At 35.6% G+C, this 21,207-nt stretch overlaps 2 protein-coding genes across 2 annotated transcripts in view; one reads left to right on the top strand and one right to left on the bottom strand.

Moving 5' to 3' along the window:
• LOC306852139 (angiotensin-converting enzyme-like) overlaps positions 1-19,122 on the top strand; it is a 40,745-nt gene extending 21,623 nt beyond the window's left edge. The window contains exons 4-25 of the mRNA XM_079388800.1: positions 1,348-1,491; positions 1,574-1,765; positions 2,610-2,707; positions 2,789-2,961; positions 3,989-4,212; positions 4,295-4,439; positions 5,840-5,938; positions 6,045-6,167; positions 6,283-6,494; positions 7,535-7,671; positions 7,746-7,904; positions 8,098-8,185; positions 8,945-9,088; positions 9,288-9,479; positions 12,768-12,865; positions 13,289-13,461; positions 15,011-15,234; positions 15,319-15,463; positions 16,880-16,978; positions 17,093-17,215; positions 17,340-17,527; positions 18,605-19,122. Coding sequence (XP_079244926.1) covers positions 1,348-1,491; positions 1,574-1,765; positions 2,610-2,707; positions 2,789-2,961; positions 3,989-4,212; positions 4,295-4,439; positions 5,840-5,938; positions 6,045-6,167; positions 6,283-6,494; positions 7,535-7,671; positions 7,746-7,904; positions 8,098-8,185; positions 8,945-9,088; positions 9,288-9,479; positions 12,768-12,865; positions 13,289-13,461; positions 15,011-15,234; positions 15,319-15,463; positions 16,880-16,978; positions 17,093-17,215; positions 17,340-17,527; positions 18,605-18,804 — 3,380 coding nt within the window. The 3' untranslated portion in view covers positions 18,805-19,122. The remainder of the gene's footprint in view (positions 1-1,347; positions 1,492-1,573; positions 1,766-2,609; positions 2,708-2,788; positions 2,962-3,988; positions 4,213-4,294; positions 4,440-5,839; positions 5,939-6,044; positions 6,168-6,282; positions 6,495-7,534; positions 7,672-7,745; positions 7,905-8,097; positions 8,186-8,944; positions 9,089-9,287; positions 9,480-12,767; positions 12,866-13,288; positions 13,462-15,010; positions 15,235-15,318; positions 15,464-16,879; positions 16,979-17,092; positions 17,216-17,339; positions 17,528-18,604) is intronic.
• A 1-nt stretch (position 19,123) lies between these two features.
• Positions 19,124-21,207, bottom strand: part of LOC306852137 (integrin alpha-3-like) — a 49,462-nt gene continuing 47,378 nt past the window's right edge. The window contains exon 26 of the mRNA XM_079388797.1: positions 19,124-20,740. The gene's annotated coding sequence lies outside the window, so the exon portion shown is untranslated. The remainder of the gene's footprint in view (positions 20,741-21,207) is intronic.

Here is a 21,207-nt window from a genome sequence, read left to right as displayed (position 1 = left end):
AATCTTTAATCCAACTAGGAGCATGGGAGGCACAGGAAACACATCACGGACAGGGAAGACAATTCAACGACCGACAAAACTAACTGAAAGGACTGGGGCTTATAAACACAGGATAACGAGGGACCTAAGGAGACACACCTGGGATCAAATTAACAATTAACATGAGGGAGAAACTGGGTCACAGAACACATGGGGAGCAAAACACAACAAAAACAGGTCCAAGATCCTGACAATTGGCTGTTTATCAGTACTTTTTACTAATATTGTATGTACTTATTAGTACATATCAGTGCCTCATTATGCATGCCGATATTTTAGATCCCTTAGTCCAACCCCATCCCAAACTTAACAACTAGCTACTTTACTATTAAGAAGCAGGCAATTGAGGCACTTTTATTGAGTTTATTGAGGCACAAGTCTTAGTTTATAGTGAGAATTGGACCTTAAAATAAAGTGTGACCTAAGTTTGTAACCTGCTGAAAGAATTCTTGTAAAATCCACACCACTTGACCTCACTTGCCTTATTATCAACAATTAACTTTACTAAATGTTTGCTTACATTAGCAGTTAGGTTGACGATTTTTGCCGAAAACGAACAGAACATTACACTTGAAGTGTTTGGCTTATCTTAAAAGGTTGCATTTATCTGAAGAGTGCACCATTACATCCGTGTCACAACAGTTTCGCATATGCTAATAACATCATTAATCTCGATAGCATTCAAAATCCAAAACTATCTGGTTATTTGGATGAAATCACATATTTGTTCTAACAGTGTTTCATACATGTGGACTTGTTTATATCTGCAGCAGATGTGTGTTTTTTCCCATCTCCAAATACTCATAGACCAAAAAAGCCACAAACAAACAGCAGTAAATCTGACTCTGTATGAATACACTAAACACTAAATTCTGATGTCCATTAACCCTACTGTTCCTGTCCTCCACTTCATGGATCCGGTCATATGATCCAAAGCTAAAATCAACATGTTTTATTCTGTATTCCTAAAAGCTTCCGTTCAAGGCTCTTCCTGAGAAACTGCACTGGTTTAGCTTCTACAGACCACAAAAATCGCGAACACAGTTGTAAACAAACACCCTTTCTTCATCTGGGGCTCATTTGCAAGACTCAGCATAACCTAAATCTTGAAGTTGTTTTACTGCAGAGTTAGTAATTAAAAATAGTTGACTTAGAAATTAAAATTCCCTGAAAATGTACTCACCTTCAGGTCATCTGAGAGGTAAATGAGTTTGTTTCTTCATCAAAACAGATTTGGAGAAATGTAGCATTACATTACCTGTGAGTATTCCTATAATTAATATTCATTTGTTATTTATGTGTTTTTAGAGCTCACAGAAATCATGGCTACCTCAAGAAGCTATAAGAGGCTTCTGTATGCCTGGGAAGGCTGGCACAACGCCTCAGGGGTCCCACTCAGATCCCTCTACCCTGAGTTTGTGGAGCTCAGCAACAAGGCATCTCGGATGGACGGTGAGTGAGTAATTCTTGGAGAGGGGAGAAAGATAAAGAAATAAATATTTGACGCCCTGTTCTTCTTATCTGTTCTCCCCAGGCTTTAACGATACAGGTGCTTACTGGCGTTCCTGGTACAACTCTCCGACCTTCGAGCAAGACCTCGAGAATCTGTTTAAACAGCTGGAACCGCTCTACCAAAACCTGCATGCTTTTGTTCGCCGAAAGCTCTACGACTACTATGGTCCTAAATACATCAACCTCAAGGGTCCCATCCCCGCCCACCTCTTGGGTAAGTCGTTAGATTGCGAAAAATACAGATTTGCGAATGAATGAAGATGGCTTATTATTACAGATAGTACACTACTTACAAAGCCAGACTTTGACATAAAGCATAAAATCTGTTCCTCATTTCAATATATTCTGGCCAAAAATCGCCTACTTAGACAGGAAAATAGATTCAGACTGCTTACATTTACTGTACAATTGTGCATTCAGCAGACACTTTTGTCCAAAGCAGCTTACAGTAGAGAAGCATAAGTCATTTGTCACATTGCTAACACTTTACTTGAAGCCTGTCTATATAATGCATTATAAAATGATTATTAATGCATTAATTATGCTGTGTAACGCACCTAATAATGCATGGGATGATCTCATAAATAACAGTTATAAAACATTACAAAACTATCCTAAATTAAATTATATAATCTGTATCTATATAATGCATTGAATCACAACCATTTTCAGATTGGAATATACAGGTGATGCAATGCATTTTAACTTTGGAGACAATTGTTTATGAAAAGATAAAGAATGAACTAATATTAAGTAATGAGACCTCGTTGTAAAGTGATATCATTTAGCTTTATTTTCACCAATAATGTTCAAATGGTATAAATTCCCACCATGATATTAGACACAGTACATCATTTGAGATATAGGCAAAATTGCAAGTTATCAACAGGTAATTGCAAGTTACATCACATAAATCTGACTTTGTAATATAATAATGCAATTTCATGTATTATACATACAGGCTTCAAGTAAACTGTTAGTGTTACCACTTTTTCATTTTTTCAACATTGTGAACATTTTTGATCATATGCTCTCATTGTGTTTGGTTTCTGTTTCAGGCAATATGTGGTCACAAACATGGAACAATATCTACAACATGATGATCCCTTTTCCTGGCAAGCCCAATGTAGATGTGACAGGCACCATGGTTGCTAAAGTAAGCGAACAGAACTATATCTTGATGAGTGAATGATATCCTCAGCACTCCAGAGACTGATCAAGCGATTTGTACCCATAGGGTTATAATGCTACTCACATGTTCCGGGTGGCTGAGGAGTTCTTCACCTCTCTGGGTTTGCTCGAAATGCCTCCTGAGTTTTGGGACAAGGCCATGCTGGAGAAACCCACTGACGGAAGGGATGTGGTCTGTCATGCCTCTGCCTGGGACTTCTACAATCGCAAAGACTTCAGGTATGTTAATCATATTCATCTCTAATCTAACAATCAAACGTTAATCAATCTCATATTGTCGCACAGTAGCAATCCTTATTCTTTATCAGTTTTTTTCAAATTTTAAGATTAACAAATACTGTAACAAATGCATTGCTCATTGTTATTTCATGTTAGTTTGAAAATTTCAATAATGCCTCATTAGGTAACATTAGGTAATGCTAACATTATTTAAGAATAAAAATAAATATTTCTACACAGATGCATCTACATGCACTTTTGTTAATGGATGAATTAAACTAGTGAGAGTATGCAAAGTGTGCTATATTTTTTATTTTCCTAACAAGTTTATAATTAACATTATAATTTAGTTTGGTCCTGCAAAAAACACAGAATATTGATTTTCCCAAACTCATTCCATCAATAGTCAGTGTTCTCTGTCTTATAAAAGCTGATTTCTACCATAGAATAGGAAAAAAGTGACTTTGCAACTTTCATCTGATAATTTTGGATTTTTTTAAACTTACAATTGCAAGTTTTTTTCTCGCAATTGTTATGAACTCGTCATTGTAAATTTACATCTTGCAATTCTGTTTTCTCAAGTTATCAATTGTTCGAGTTTACGTTGTGCAGTTCTGAGTTTTTCTTCTTAATTCTAAGTTTACATCTCGCAATTTGTGTTTTTTTTTCTAATTGCGACTTTATATCTTGCATTTCAGGATGAAATACCCATTTTATACATGTCAAATTCACAATTCTGACATGTATAAAATTCTACAAAAAATTGAATTGTGTGATAAAAAACTCACAGTGATGATTTATTCTGTTATTATTACTATTTATTTTATTTATTATATTAAATTAGCTTTCATAGTGTCCGATTGGTCAGGGTAATCAAATAAACAGAATAATTTGATGGCACCACATCAAACTATGAATGCTTTGTTTCAATTTATAATGTAATATAGGAAGGGATTGGCAGGGAATTACACAAATCACCATCAAAGCTATTCTTAAGTAATATAGCAAAATGTGTGATCCTTGACAGAATCAAACAGTGCACCACTGTGACTATGGAGCAGCTTTTCATCGTGCATCACGAGATGGGCCATGTGGAATATTACCTCCAGTACAAAGAGCAGCCGGTCAGCTTCAGAGGTGGAGCCAATCCTGGCTTCCATGAGGCCATAGGGGATGTGCTGTCTCTGTCTGTGTCCACACCCAAGCATCTCCACACCATCGACCTCCTGGACCAACTGACCGATGATGCTGGTAGGTGAAAGACATTCAGAATGATACTCGTCATGTAAACCCAAAATAATGATATTATAATGACGTATTTGAAATTCTATAGAGAGCGACATCAACTACCTATTAAAGATGGCTTTGGAAAAGATCGCCTTCCTTCCTTTTGGATACCTTATTGATCAGTGGCGCTGGGGTGTGTTTAGTGGACAAACACCGCCTGAACGTTACAATGCAGAGTGGTGGTACCTCAGGTAAAAAACAAAACAAAACAGGGTCTCATAATGGAACATTGGGGTCAGCAATCGATCGTTTGTGCCATTATAGCATGCCTGTCCTCTACTTTATATACTTGTATACTTGAAGTACACTACAAGGACACATTTAATTCAATTAAGTGCACTTCTTTTTCACAACTGGTGGCTTATCTGTTTAATATTAAACAGGTCATGATAGTTATGCTTAGGTAACCTACCTTTTTATGAGACATCAATTTTATTTACTTATTTATTTATTTATTTATTTGCTCTACAATCTATGGAAGCCCGTTTCCGCCACTGAATAATAATAAAAAAAGTTTATTGTGTATAAAATAGGTTATTTTTATCTCACAATTCTGTGAAAAAAAGTCATTTTTTGAGTAATTGAGTATCATTTTTTTCACAGAATTGTGAGATATAAACTTGCATAATAAAAAAATATAAAGATATAAACTCGTTATAATGTCAGAATTGCAAGACAAAGTCAGAATTTTTAAAAGTCGCAAAACTCGCAATTCTCACGTTTTTCTGACTTTTTTTCAGAATTTAGAATTGCGTGATATTAACTCACAATTGCGAGTTAAAGTCAATTTTTTGGGGGGGGGGGGGGGGGGGGGGGTATGTTCTCAGAGTTGCGAGTTTATATCATGCAATCTTGAGGAAAAAAAGTCAGAATTGAGAGTTTTTATCGCGCAATTATGAGAAAAAAGTCAGAATTGTGAGATAAAAAGTCGCAATTACCTTTTTAATTTTTTTATTCAGTGGCGTAAACGGGCTTCCATAACAATCCCTACCATTCCAAAGTTTGGGGTCAGTAACATTTTTATGTATTTATTTTAAGAAATTAATACTTTTATTCAGCAAGCAAATATGAAATTGACCAAAAGTGACAGTAAAGACATTTATAGCGTTACAATAGATATCTTTTTTAAACAAATGCTGTTTTATTTAACTTTATTTCTTAATGATTCCTGGAATATACACTGAACAAAATTATAAACGCAACACTTTTGTACAATAAAACTGTCTTGTTCAGTGTATATACATACTGTATATACAGTATAGAGAGAGAGAGAGATCATGTATTCCACAACAATATTAAACTGTGATAATAATAAATGTTTTGAGCTGTAAATCAGCATATTATAATGATTTCTTTTTGTATTTTTGATTAAATTAATATAGCCTTGCTGACAATGAGGCACTTCTTTTAAAACGTAAAAAAAAAAAAAATCTTACCAACCCCAAACCTTTGAAAAGTAGTGTAAATACAAGTTAAATCTCCTTGAATTTTGGTGAGGGTTTTTTCAGTTAACTGAGATAAGGTATTTGTATTTAAATGTAAATCAACAGTACTTTCTTGAATTGAATATGAATATTTTTCCTTTTATTAGAACAAAATACCAGGGCATCTGTCCACCAACCAGACGTACAGAGGAGCATTTTGATGCTGGAGCCAAATATCACATTCCTGGAAACACACCGTACATCAGGTGGGCTTATCACCATGTGCCGCCCATGCTAAGTTAGCAATTAATAATCAAAACTTATGATGTACACATAGAAGATAACTATTTTCTCTCATTTAACCTCTCGTAGATACTTTGTGAGCTTCATTCTGCAGTTCCAGTTCCATCAGAAATTATGTCAGGCTGCTGGACACACCGGACCTCTGCACAAATGCGATATCTACAGATCAAGAGAGGCTGGAGCTCTTTTAGAGTATGTATTGAGTTTAAAGTGCGACTGCTGGGGGTTTGAATGAAACCACTGTATCATCATGATGAACGGAAAGTCTGTACATTCAGATTAAGTGCTACTTTATTCTGTTTGGAAGGAAAGTCTTGATGGCTGGCTCTTCAAAGCCTTGGCCAGAAGTGCTACAAGAGGTTCTGGGCACTGAAAAAATGGACGCCAGTCCCCTGATGAGCTATTTTGAGCCAGTTACTACCTGGCTGCAGGAACAGAACGCGAAAACGGGAGAGACGCTGGGCTGGCCTGATTTTAATTGGGTGCCACCAGTACCAGAAGGCTACCCTGAAGACATCGGTAAGAACGTGTGCAAACTATTTTTATTAGGACAGCCAGTTTAGCTTCATAATTGAGTTAATTATATAAAGAAAATAACATCACACGTTACAAATAACACATTTAATCATGCCCCCTGACCTGCACATAAATGCACCCGGTGGAAATGTTGTGTCTCTCAGCTGCAGAGTTGCCAAATCCAGGTATTTTAAGCTTGTGAAAAAGAAGTGTGCTTAATTGTACTGAAAGCAGTGTACTTGAAACCTTAAAAGTATATTTTTAAAAATGTATTTATAAAGTGAAATTAATGAAATAAAATGGCACTTAAGTGTAATTGAGTGTATACTTTCATGACTAAAGTTCTTAAAAAGTGCACTTTGTAATAATGTAAAATTAATTATTAATTAATATTAATTGCAAGTAAAATTGTTTGTTGTGTTGGATAATATAAACTCTTCAGTTAAACTAACTGCAATTCATGTAAATTTTAACTATCACACATTTTAAATGAATTGAAATGAACATGCAGTTAAGCGTCCAACAACATCACATTCAGTTTGCACTTAATATATTGTTTGAACGCAAATTATTTCCTTAGTATCACATAGCTGAATTACAAAAATCGCAGCATATTTTCAAGCAACCTTTGCAAACATGCAATATAACATGCATTCTATAACCAAATATTAATTTCCTTGAGGGAGATAAACCCATTATAGTAGTAAATGAACAATAAACTAGTTTATTAACTAGGAACGTATTTTGACAATAAATCTCTTTCATCTTTAAGTACTCTTGCATTTAATAAGTACTCTAAAGTGCAACTTAAGTACTCTTTTTTTTTTTTAACTACGCCAAAGTGTAGGTTGCGCATGGTTTTTCCATAGGGACGATTTTATTTTTTCCTTTCAAGTGAAAGTTAGACAATATTTTGTCTTTATCAGCCTTGATTAATTTTCTGATTCAGTTTTTGATTTTTTAAAATGCTGCTACCTTATATATTAGGCCTACAATTCCTTCTCACGAACAGAACTTATTCTCATGTTTTTTGAATGCCTCAGGTAAAATAACTGATGAGATGCTGGCCAAGAGGTTCTTAGAGGAATACAACAGCACAGCAGAGGAGGTCTGGAACGCTTACACTGAGGCCTCCTGGACCTACAACACTGACATCACTGAAGCCAACAAGGAGATCATGGTGAGGCCCGGCCTGCTCTCTATTCTACAACACCACTCATTCTCAGAGTCTTATGCTGCAATTTTTGGCTTTAGCTGCAAAAAAACTTGGAGATGGCCAACCACACAAAGATCTATGGACTAGAGGCCCGTAAGTTCGACACCAGTGACTTCCAGGACGAGTCGATGAAGAGAATCCTGACCAAACTGAGTGACCTTGAGAGAGCTGCACTTACTGAAAAAGATCTTATAGAGGTAAGACAAACAGACAGATGACAGACAGAAAGATAGAAGAAAGAAAGAAGACAGAGTTTGCATACTGAAAGATCAAAAAGAGCCATTTTTGACTGTGGTAACTTACAACAGGTTACAGGTGTTTTTGTTAGAGCTGAACTTGGGCTTTGTGACAGACTACATTATGACTTTTCCTATATTTTTCATGTCATAGTACAATAATTTGCTAGCATCCATGGAGACCTTGTACAGTGTAGCCACAGTCTGCAAGGATCAATCAACTTGTCTGCCTCTAGATCCAGGTGAGTTCACTTTTATTTATTTTTCTATACCGTTCAACAGTTTGGGGGAAATTATTATTTAACAAGAATGCATAAATTGATCAAAAGTGACAATACAAATGTTACAAAATATATATATTTCAAATAAATGCTGCTCTTTTGAAAAAAACATTTTTAACCAAGAAAAAAAAGTATTGCACAAAATATATATTAAGCAGCACAACTGCTTTCAACACTGATAATAATATAAAATTGAGTAGCAAATTATCATATTGACCTTTTGCACATTTCTGGGTTCTATAGTTGTGAATGAGAGAAATATAGTTTTTGTGTTTCCAAATAGCCCACAACAGTGTTTTCACCAACTTTACAAAGAGGAAAAGGTGCTAACATTTAAGCTTTGCAAAACAGGAATAAATGATACTTTAAAATATATCAAAATGGAAAACAGTTGTTTTAAAAAGTGTTTTAAAAATATTTTATGATACTGTTTTATTTTTGATCAAATAATGCAGCCTTGGTGAACAGAAGAGACTTTCAAAATTTTGAACACGTTGAACAAGATTTTTTTTTGATGTTTTAAAAATTATGCATACACTCTGCAAAAACTCACTGTGGCCTTTTCTGTCTTTTGTTAGTTATGCTAACCGCAAACTGTTCGTAGTGGAACAGTGAACAATGAAAATGCTTACAGAGTCTGTTTTTCGTATCACAGCCTGCCAAATTGATTACTTATAACCCCTTATGCTGTTTTTGATGTGTTTGTGTTTTGTTTTCCAGATCTGAATAAGATCATGGCCGTGTCCAGGGATTACGATGAGCTGCTGTTTGCCTGGCAGGGTTGGCGTAATGCCTCGGGCAGAGAGCTCCGCAACAGCTACAAGAGATATGTGGAGCTTGCCAACTTAGCTGCAAAGAGCAATGGTAAGTGCCTGAAAATAAAGCACTTTTGGTATGACTATTGACAGCCGGAGAAAAAATATTTAATATATTTCAGTGAATTTAATTTTCAGGCCACATTTTACAAACTTATTCCAAGTGGCAACAAACACTGACTCGCATTAAGAATAGTTCCTGAGAGCTTTTAGTGAAGCTCTAATGTTGATTTTTTATCTAATTTCAGGCCACACGGATAATGGGGCGTTCTGGCGTTCTCTGTATGAGACCCCCACCTTTGAAGAGGATCTGGAGGCCTTGTGGAAAGATCTAGAACCGCTCTACCTCAACGTTCATGCCTATGTGCGCAGGGCACTGCACAAGAAATACGGACCAGAACGAATCAACCTTAAAGGACCAATTCCAGCTCATCTGCTCGGTGAGAAATGAAATATACATAGTGTAATAAAAGTATTTTTTAAGATGCTTTGGTAAGTAAACCAAAGACATGATATACATGTAACTTATCTAAACTCAGAACTTAAAAATTGGCTCCCTTCATGGGAAATGAAATTTTAATTAGATTCAGTTTTTAAAATAAAAATCAACACAGAAAACCAATCAACAGAGAAATTTTACTAGTAGCAGGTTTTATCCCAAACTTGTGTTTTGTGACGAAATCAGCACGATCTCACTGGAAAATGTACTGTATCTAGTTTACAAGTTGGTGTTTTCATGTTAATTAATCATAAATTTACAATTTATATTTTAGACAAAAAGCAAGCATGAAGATCCACCTCTAAACATAACTATCACCGGGGAGTAAGCAAGCAGATCATATGAAAATGTACGAATAGGTCACCAATTTGTCAAAACATGGCACCAGTACCTGATTTGGTAGCGCTGGGTGGGGAATTTGTTTTTCTTAAAAAGATATTAAGTCATTATGACATTAGTCATCATAAGACATTATGTCATAAAGGCATTTAATTGCTGCTCTTTTGCATTAACAAGTGCAGTTAGTAATAATATTTCATGTTTTTTTGTTGGAAATGCACATGTAAAGCACTGAGATGCATATAAAATGAACTTTTAACAGCAGTATTTACTTAACATAATAGAGTGGCTGTGTATACACACCTCGGACACATAATAATGTTCAAAAAATATGTAAAAGTGAATTTTGCATAATAGGTCCCCTGTAAACTGATAGCAGCCTTATAAACTTGCTGCTGTCTGTCATTAAAGTCAGTCAAACAAAGAAAAGGGGAAAAATCACTCACTGCTTTTGACAGAATAACTTCTGTAGCTTTAATAAAAATATTTAATTCACACATACATATGACTATTCAGCAATACTACAAACCTTGAGATATCATTTTAAATGTTTTAATTTTGTTTATTTTATCTTGCCATTTTTTATCTCGTCTGCACAGAGACATGATATATTCATCCATCAAGCAGTTAATACAATTTTATTAATTAATTAATTTATTTATTGTTTGTGCACTGAAATACAAATTCTCTCAAATGTATTCTGTAAAAAGCTTCTACATTGCGATAGTCTCATCCATTTCATTTTAGAAGACTTTATGTGTCTTCACACATGCTAATAGTGGGGTACTAATGTACATGTGGGAAAACTCAGAGCTGAGGGAATCAATTAAAGTTTCAAATTGGTGCCTGATCTGCATCTTCTGTCAGTCTGATATGTTGTGGTCAACGTAATATCCAGGACATTTACAGTGATTTTAATCTTTGATAAATTTAGCTAATTTCAGTAAATTCAGCAATGAAATGCATTTCAAACATCAAGGCCATTTTTACAACAGGAATATTACAAGCTTTGTAAAATATCTTAGCCAATTTTTCGTTCAATGTCTTGTTTGAAAACAGCTCATCATCATGTGAATCATACAAAAATGTACAATTTATAAAAAATTGAAGCATGAAGGTCCACCCCTTTAAGGTGACATGTCATGAAAATATATAATCAGGTCTCCAGGGTGTCTACCAACCAAGGAAACCCAGTAACTTTGTTTTGGTAAGCCTTTTTCTGCAAGCGTCTGAAAAATGCGCGCGTCTAATTTCGATCCCCTAGACAGCCGCTTTCTGTCCATGTGCTTCAGATGAGTGCACTCAGGAAACCATTTATCAGAGGTTTAAACGAATATGATGATTTCAGCATGATAAACATGATAATCAGAACTGTTTTTTAGCAGGTAAGAGCTGTAATGGTACAGCTCTATTCTGAAAAAGGGGGCAGGGAACAGGAGCTCATTTGCAGGCATGAAAAACAGCATATTTCTGCTTCCACTCAAAATAGGCATTTTAAAAATGATATAATAAATGATCTGTGGGGAGCTGAAATTTCACAGACACATTCTGGGGACACCAGAGACTTATATTACATATTGTAAAAAGGGGCTTAATATGTCTCTGTGATACAGTTCAAGTTCGGGGTTTGAGGATGGAAGAGGACAAGGTTGGCGTTTTGGAGACTCGGAAGGCTTTATTTACAATAACTCAAAACAAAAACCAAAATAAAGATTGCCGTTCTGTACACAACACGAACGTGCACTCCGTGGGACAGTTGAACAAATTTTCACCCAGTTAAAACCAGCTTGTCACAGTCCGAGTTTCCTTCCCATCCGGCTCTCTCTCCCGTCTGTCGCTGTCGGAGGCTTCTTATCCGGTCTCTCCACGCCAATCAATGCAATCAGACACAGGTGATCATCATTTTGCACTTGACCTACTTTCTCACCGCTCGTCTCCCAATGCTCTCTCCCGCTGCTGACTTCGCTGAAACACGCCCCCCTCGCCCAGTCACATAAGAATATGATTTTGACTAATTATGCCTATATATTCCTAATTAATATTCCTATCAATATGTCTAATGAATTACCAGTATATTTTGGCTTCATTGTGTTTAGTAACATACTATTAAATGTACTACCTAATAGTAGTGTACTACTACTAAGAATAGAATAGAATAGAATAGAATAGAATAGAATAGAATAGAATGGTGGAGTGGTGTTACAGGAAAAAAATCATAGGTTTTGAACAACATGACTTTGTAAATGATAACAAAATGTTTTTTTTTTTTAATATTGGGGGGAGGGGGGTTGGAGGGGATAACTCTAATTTTCAGCCAAATTTGAATTCTGCATCCTTTGCCACCTCAATGCAAATACAGCAAATTATTTGATTTTAACATTTTTTAATCATTTTCTAACCATGCATCCCTACATAATTCTTTAAACCCAAAGTTTCTTTCACAGAAGTGGTTAAACATGAACAACTAGACAAAATCTACATGATTTCTGCTACAAAAAAAAAAAAATCACTGTGTGAAATGTTTTTCATTGCTGAATTTACTGAAATGAGCTAAATTTTTTATGCAAAAAAAAACTTTTTCTTTTTTCTTGAGGGTTAACATTGATGTAGTTATTTGGGGAAACTCCAAAGCAATCGACAGGAGTTAATGTGCTTTCAAAATCATCAATTGTGACTGTGTGTGTGTACATATCAGTGGCTACATTTGCACGTATGGGAAACTGTGTGTACTTGTGTTTGTGTATACGCAATGGTTCCACATGGCTCGAGATTAAATGGCTTGGAATTCCAAGCCCAGTGGTTTCCTCCAGTACCACTGGTCAGAGATACTACATCTCTCACATCCTGTCTTTCAGTTGGCTGATGTTCTTCTCTGCTCGGTTTTTCTCAGGAAATATGTGGGCCCAAACGTGGTCTTCTATCATGGATCTTGTCATTCCGTACCCTGATGCCACACAAGTGGATGCCACACCAGCCATGATTGCTCAAGTAAGATTACAACTAAAAACACATTCTTTAATCTATTTCTATTCCGACAATCTGATTTCTTGGAAAAAGCCCCATTTTCTGAAAGCAGTGGCTGTATACATTAGGTGCCAAAGAAGGCAGATGCTGTTTACACTGAGTGTAAATAGTGGTAGATACTGTTTGCACCAAGCCTAAATAGCAACAAACAGCTTCTTGTTTGCATGGAGTGCAAACAAGTGCGATAGACACGTTTTATGCCTCCGTGTGCATTCAAAATCTCACTGAATTACTGAAATACAAACATGGCAAACAAATGTTTGCTGTAAATTATATATCGTTTGGTGAAGGCTTTGTACAATGGCATATGAAGGACATAAATGGCACTCATACCTGTAAATTGTCTGCATGGTGTCTCTGATTGTGAGGTGCTCTTTGGTTCTTCAGGGATGGAACCCCAAGCGCATGTTCGAGGAATCGGACCGGTTCTTCACTTCTATAGGCCTTCTGCCCATGCCTCCAGAGTTCTGGGACAAGTCCATGCTGGAAAAGCCAACAGATGGACGTGAAGTGGTCTGCCATGCTTCTGCTTGGGACTTCTACAACCGCAAAGACTTCAGGTACAAGCCTCATATCACAGTAAGATGGTCCATGCTAGGGTAGAAGAGGTTTGATATATTAGCTTAAAGTGCCCCTATTATAGATTTTTGAAAATGACCTTTCATGCAGTGTGTAACACAGCTCTAAGGGAATGAAAACATCCTGCAAGTTTTAAATCTGGAGGTGCACCTTGTATAAAGTTATTGTCTCTCAAAAGAAAGAGTTGAGTCTGAATCATTGAAATGAGACCAATCGGACCAATAACCAACAAATTAGCGTCACGCAAAGGAGGGGTTTGAAAAATGAATCATTGAACAAATCGTTGAGCAAATAAGGTAAAAATAAATGCATATTATAAAACAACGAAAGTGTTTTTTGACCTTTCATGCATGTCAACCTGTTGTTGGGGACTCCAAAAACCAAAATATGAACCTTTAATAACCCATATTACACAAGTAAGCCTATTATTTGTACCTGATTCACTCCCAATATCAACAAAACTTTTTTTATAAATTATTTTTTTTTAAATAAAGAAAGCAAATAGGGTGTGCTCTCTGCATTCTGCATTAGCGTTATTAACTTGTAGGCTACACATTCACTTGTTGAACTTTTCCCAAACTATAATGGCAGACTAAAATATGTCGAATGCAACATTTAAAAAATATGATAGACAACCTTTCATTGCATCTAAATGTCGCAGGACTCTCATTTTAGCTAGCATTCTCCGTGATTCATTAAAGGGCATACTGACATGATTTTTACTTCATTTCTTTTTTTTAACACTGCATTTGTAACTTAAGTAACGTAATTTTATTGACATAAGTAACTGTAATCAAATTACATAAATTTAAAATGTAACTCATTACTTTACTGCGTTACCAGGAAAAGTAATTAAATTACAGTAACGCGTTATACCCAACTCTGATGACTATCTTTTAAAAAGTGTTCTTGGTAATGTCAAACTAAAAAAAAATCTTTTTACACTGGTTTAATAATATTTAGTTGTGCTTTAAAGTACACGTATTTGGATGTATTGATTAACATATTACAGGACATGTAAAGTATTTGATTCTAAATTTAACTTTAGTGTTATTTGATATTTAAAGTTAGTGTGTTTCAAATGTAGTAAACTGCAGCTTAATTAAAAATAAGTAATTACAAATTAAATGGCATACGTTTGACTAGAAGTGACACTAAAGCATTACATTCAATTCACACTGTATATCGTTTTAAAGCATAACATTTGAAAAATTAAAATGTGTATTTTAACATATATAGTTTTTTTCTGTACAGTAGAGTGTTTGTTTTTTTCTTAATTCTGTCACTCTGTGCTTCCTATAGACAATACACAACAAGGCAGCAAGCTAGTTTTGGACTGAGCCTATTTCTCATGAACTGTCCTAATATGTCTCCCTGGCCAAACAAACCCTAATTTCAACCACTCCTGTTGTTCATTTTTATAAAGAGAGGATGCTATAGTTGTAAAGACATCTGAAACAACAACTTTCTAGCCTTTTCCTTTCCACGTGTTATCTTGTGAACCTCACTGTTAACTTTTCCCATCTCAAGGATCAAGCAGTGCACGGTGGTGACCATGGACGACCTCATCACCGTGCACCATGAAATGGGCCACGTTCAGTACTTCCTGCAGTATAAGGATCAACCCATCTCTTTCCGCGACGGCGCCAACCCTGGATTCCACGAGGCCATTGGTGACGTACTGGCCCTGTCCGTTTCCACACCTAAACATCTCCAGAGCATTGGCCTGCTGGACAAGGTGGACGACAATAAAGGTACAGCTCATACATCTACAAAGAAGCTTGCAGCAAAACACATACAATGCTAGTTCAAAACCTAAGTGTCTTACTGGTCTGTAGAAAGCACCATCAACTTCCTGATGAGCATTGCCTTGGATAAGATTGCCTTCCTGCCTTTTGGCTACCTAATGGACCAGTGGAGGTGGAAGGTGTTTGATGGCAGGATCTCAAGCTCAGAGTACAACAAAGAGTGGTGGAACCTGAGGTGACTCTTTTTCCATTAATCAAAAAGTAACGTTGCTGTTAATAGGGCACTATGATTTAGATAGTGAGGACAACGTGGACGGACAAAATGCAGATAAATTAATGAAAAGCAGGGCTGTATACTTAATCAAATAGCGATATGGACTACTGTCGGAGAATATTAAAGCGCAAAAGACCGCTATTAACGTACAAATTGCAACACGCTTGACGCTCGTGTCTTCTTCAGCCTCTGCAGTCTCAAAATATGAGGACATCAACAAATGAACTTCATCTCCATACCTTCTCTGAGAGGCATTTCACCATCAAAACTATCGTCAGATAGCTGACGGGCGCATTTGAAGCACTGCTACTAGAACCTTTGCGAATCATTTGTTTTCGAACCAGTGGTTCGGAGCGCGAGTCAAACTGCCAAAGTCACGTGATTTCACTAAACGATGCTTCGTTACATCATAACTGTTTCAAAAGTTTCAGAATTTCAGTGGTTCGTATTCTTCATTTAATTTAATGGTATTTAATGATTTGTTAATTGCATTTGAGATATTATCATTTCAATTAGACATTTGCTTTTTGGGTTTGTAAAAGCTTTTTTTGTTGTAGTTAAACAGTTTTGACCAACAGGCGTGAGGTGTTTCCAATGCTTCGAAATCATGTTGATTTAATTGATTCGAAGCTTCGTTGCTGTAATCATATCGTTAACGGTCTTCAAGACCCTTGAAAATAAAAGTTCGGATTAGCTTGAAGAAATTATAACATGTATTACTACAGTAAAATGTACCTCTCAAAATAATAATAACAACAATAATAATAATACAGTTCATAAAAAACATTTTTAAAAAGAATATTACATTTACATTTAGTCATTTAGCAGACGCTTTTATCCAAAGACAAACAAATAGATAGAATAGAAAAAAGAAAGCTAGTGTTAGTTTTTCAAGAAAAGCTAACAGTTAGAGAATAAATATGCAATTGATAGAGGGTCAAATGCGTGTGTGTGTGTGTGTGTGTTTAAATAAAAAATAATAAATAAATAAAAATTAAATAATAATAAATTAAATAATAAATATTAGCCTACATTAATTTCCATCCATGTTTTCCAAAAAATACATAGAAAATAAATAAACAGAGCAAGCCATTTTAAAAATAAAGTTGTTTAAACTTTTCAAATATTTAATGACAGCTCAGAGGCAATGCAGATGTATCAAACGCAAGTGTCAAAATAAAGGTGCATCTTAAAAAATACTGTATACATGATTTTTTACGTGTTTCATTGATACATCATTTAACTGATGCATTGATCCATATCGGTGTACTGTTGCACCCCTAGTTGTTGTTGTTTGATAATCAGTTATATTAACATCAAAGCTGTGCAATATGAACAGTTATACCAGAGTTGATTTTGTGTATTTTATACTAACAGAATGAAGTATCAAGGATTGTGTCCACCTGTACCTCGCACTGAGGAAGACTTCGACCCTGGTGCAAAGTTCCACATCCCAGCTAATGTGCCCTACGTCAGGTAGACAATACAATATATCACTAATGTGGAAAGATCTTGCATCTATCATGTTTACACAACTCATGTAATCAAATAAGCCTTTGGATTGACCGTTTATTTGATTTGGCTCCAAAGGTACTTTGTGAGTTTTGTAATTCAGTTCCAGTTCCACAAAGCCCTGTGTGAAGCTGCCGGTCAGCCAGCTCCGCTCCACAACTGTGACATCTACCAGTCCAAAGCAGCAGGGAAACTCCTGGGGTCAGTAAATCATTGAGAACTGTTTCCAGTTTTTACAAGCACTAGGAGCAATAAAGTAGTAAGATTTTATAGATTCGCATAATTTTTGCTTGCGAGTAAAAGAGCTCTACTCCCTCCTCCTCAGTGATGTGATGAAGATGGGCTTCAGTAAACCCTGGCCCGAAGCCATGACTTTGATTACTGGCCAGCCCAAAATGTCAGTCCAGCCTCTGATGGAGTATTTCCAACCGCTCATCGAGTGGCTTGAAGAGGAGAACAAAAAGAACGGTGACGTCCTGGGATGGCCAGAGTACGATTGGACGCCTTATAAAAGTAAGCTTGGAGTTCATGAATCGACAAATGTTGGTTTACCACTCAATTTCCTGTGTTTTATTGAAAAATAAATGTGCTTCAGCTGGGAAACTGGGATGGATTTCAGTCAAATTAATTGGAGCAGAGTAAAATTTGAATGTTAGGAAGCCAATCTCTATAACTTTCCAAGATACTGAAGCTCCAACTCAATTGTAAACCACTGGATTTGGGGGATTATTCAAATAAGGAAAGTTTATTTTCTGAAAAAAAAAAAAAAAAATTTTTTTTGAGGAATGGAATATAATTGTAATTGTATTTTTTTTTTTTTATCTATTTTATTTTTGAATTTTCTGTGCTGAAAAGTAAAATTTGTCAGAATTTCTGCCTTTCTGACTAATTCCTTTCCCTTCTGACTCCATTCCCTATGTCTATATTTTTGGCTGTCCCAGATGAAAGACTGGCATCGTGAAGCAATCGTGGTGATTTCTGATTGGCCACGATGGTTTCACGGTGCCAATCTTTTGTCTGGGACAGCCGAAAATCGTGCAGTGTGTTTAGGGCTTACGGATCACATTTCACTTATACTTGGCACTGTATATGTACAATTTTATTATTTATAACAACAGAATCTCTGTCCCCAATATTGCTGTCATTACCATCACACAAGACTTTGTATAATAATATAAAATGTATAAAATACGATAAAAAAGATTCATAACATAATAAGGACACAGTTTTCAACCAACTTTCTGTGTATGGACAATTTGTAATATTTTTTTTAAATAATCTGTCCCCAATACTGATCACTACATTCCATTCTGTTCTATTCTACTTATGATGGAAATGACAAGTCCCAGGGTCAGAAATGTCACTAATATTAGGATTTTAAACTTCATTTGAGGTTTATTAAAGTATCTATATAAGATTAATTATAGTGTATATTTATTATATTTTTTTCTGTAATTCGAAGTTATTTGTCTGCTAAGTAACATCATGTGTTAACAAGCGCAAAAGTTTAACTTCAATAACAAAAATCCAGATCATAGCACTTTTTAACACTAGTAAAATGCTCACACACTTCTCACCTGCTTGTTTCAGTCACTTCAGTGATGGAAGAGAAGCCGAAAGCAGTCAGTTTCCTGGGTTTGAGTGTGGATGAGGCAGGCGCTTTGGCGGGACAGTGGATTCTCCTGGTTCTGAGCATCGTCTTCCTGCTTGGCATCATCTATTTAGTCTACAGATACAGGAAAACTAAACGCTTACAGGACAAATCAATGTCTCAGATGGAGCTTAAGTAAAATCCTTAAAAAGGAACACATTCTATTCGTACCATGCAGTCATTTCTTTCTGACAAAATCCACCTCTTTTTGAATGTAATGTATATTTATTATTTTTGGTCAAATTTGTTTGACTATGCAATGAAAGGTAACTTGTAATTTATTTGTAAAATTTGTTTTTAAATGTTTGACTGCTGTTTCAAGTATTTGAATAGTCTTAGCTGTATGCATTTCTGATTGATTTTACTGGTAAATCTTTATAGAATATAAAGAATTATACAGACGTTCTGGCTTTGTGTATTGCCTGAGTGCAGGAACATTTCATAAAAATGAGACTTCAATAATAAAAAAAAAAAAACATTTAATATCAGTACAATATATATAAAAAAAGACCTTACAGACCATCATTTTTTTTCCTGTGTGGACATACAGTATATACCCAGGTCTGATGTATACAAGCATTTGCTCAGAATGTAATGAACTCTAGTGGTTTAGTATTCAACTCCCCTTTAATAACTAAACGAGTCAACCAATGTGGGCTTCTTTCTGACAATCTACTCTAATCCACCACTTGATTATATTAAATTTCACTAAAATATAAAACTTCTTCAAGCAATTAACGATGTGAACATTTTCAGTATTCCCATTACTGAAAGTGGACTGATCTGAGCTGAACTGAACCCTGCAACAATCCTTGTGGATTGGCAGTACATGTACATCTTTTTTTATAAAATTTATAGCATTTGTTCAAACATAAAATCAACAGTAGTTTCTAGTAGCTGTTCGGCGCAAAAAAGAGGATCAATACAATACTATTTGAGTAGTTCAAAGATTTGAAGTTGACACTTGCATCATATTACACCACAAAATCATACAAAAATAATCAACATTGAGTCATCAAACATTAAGTGAATTTTGGGGCAGGGATATATATATTATTGACCAAATCAGCTTTGATTTTTGCTCATACAATACAAATGTTTTTTTGTTTTGTTTTTGTCGCATTGCAGTAATGAGAATTGTGCATAATTGTCGTAAAATTGCTTCACAATGTAAAAAAAAAAGTCCTAAATTAAGCTTATATATATTTAAAAATTAAATTTAAAATAAAAATGTAGGACTAGATACACACTTTCTATTTTTTTTGTAATTTGAGATTGACCCAACTTCAAGAGATTCACCCTACTAATGCTGACAGGAACATGATGGTTTGGGCAAAGATTTCACACACTTAAACACTGTAGTCTTCCTCCATGGGAGGAAGTAACTGGAAAAAAAAATGGAGCAGTTCTTACACAGTTTTACAAAATAAACATCCAAAGACAAAACAACTGGAACTTGAAAATCTAGTCTATTTCCTCAGTGCTGTTCGATCAGAACTGGTTTCAGATCAGTTATAGCATGATGGAAAATATCTAATCTCAATGAGTAAAATGCCCCAAGGCTCTGGAAAGGGGAACTATTATAGTGACATTAAAAAAATATTACAATGGAATGAAATTTAAAATGCAATGAAGCACACAAAGCATCATGAAGATTTGAAACTAGGAAAATAAATCAGTTGCTAAGTCAAGGATATCCCAGACAGTACTCTGGCTTCGTTGAAAGCGGTTTAATGGTCTACACATCATGATATTGCACACAGACCAACAAACATTTCAAAATGTTCTCACTGCGTGAGTTGCGGCTCCAAACGCCAGTGTCCAGTGTCTGTTGTGTTGAGACGGGGTTAATAAAAGACGTCCTCCAATCATCACGTTCCCCTGGCTCTGGACGGAGAGAGGTGAAGAGGTCAGTAGTAATATTCATGCATTTCTGTCCAGTTGGTGACCCAGAGTTTCTTGCTGAGTTCTTGCTCGGGCTGAAAGGCCAAGTTATATCGTTCCTCTTTGCGTACTTTCACTCCATGGTACTTTGGCATTATCCTGTAGTAAACGGTCCTTTTGAAGAAACTGCACTGCTCGAGACAGAGAATCAAAGAAACGTTTCAGGCAAGAGTGATGGATATGCTTTGTAATGAAACTTTAACAGTAAAAAAAAGTAATAAGATTTTAAATGTTAGCAGTTATTCACCCTCAAGACATCCCTGTAGCGCCATAAAAGCATCATAAAAGGAGTTCTTATGACATGTGACTCTATATTTCAAGTCTTCTGAAGCCATTTGATACATTTTATAAATACTATGACGAGAGGGTAAGTAAATGAGGACAGAATGTTAATTTTTGGGTGAATTATTTCAGAATGAAACAAATCACGTTTTAACATTAAACTGTTGATTATCATCTAGAATAATGGTTCCTCCAGTGAAAACGTCCATCCCCTGTTGTCCTCTCACATCAAAATCCACTAACATATTTTTTTTGGCTTTTAAACATTTCTTGATCTGTGCATATTTCTCTCCTGATTCAGAGAAATTGCTTTTTC

Source organism: Barbus barbus, assembly GCF_936440315.1.
Source record: "Barbus barbus genome assembly, chromosome: 32".
NCBI lineage: Eukaryota > Metazoa > Chordata > Actinopteri > Cypriniformes > Cyprinidae > Barbus > Barbus barbus.
The sequence above is the reverse complement of the archived record's forward strand: the minus strand, read 5'-3'. Positions and strand labels throughout refer to the sequence as shown.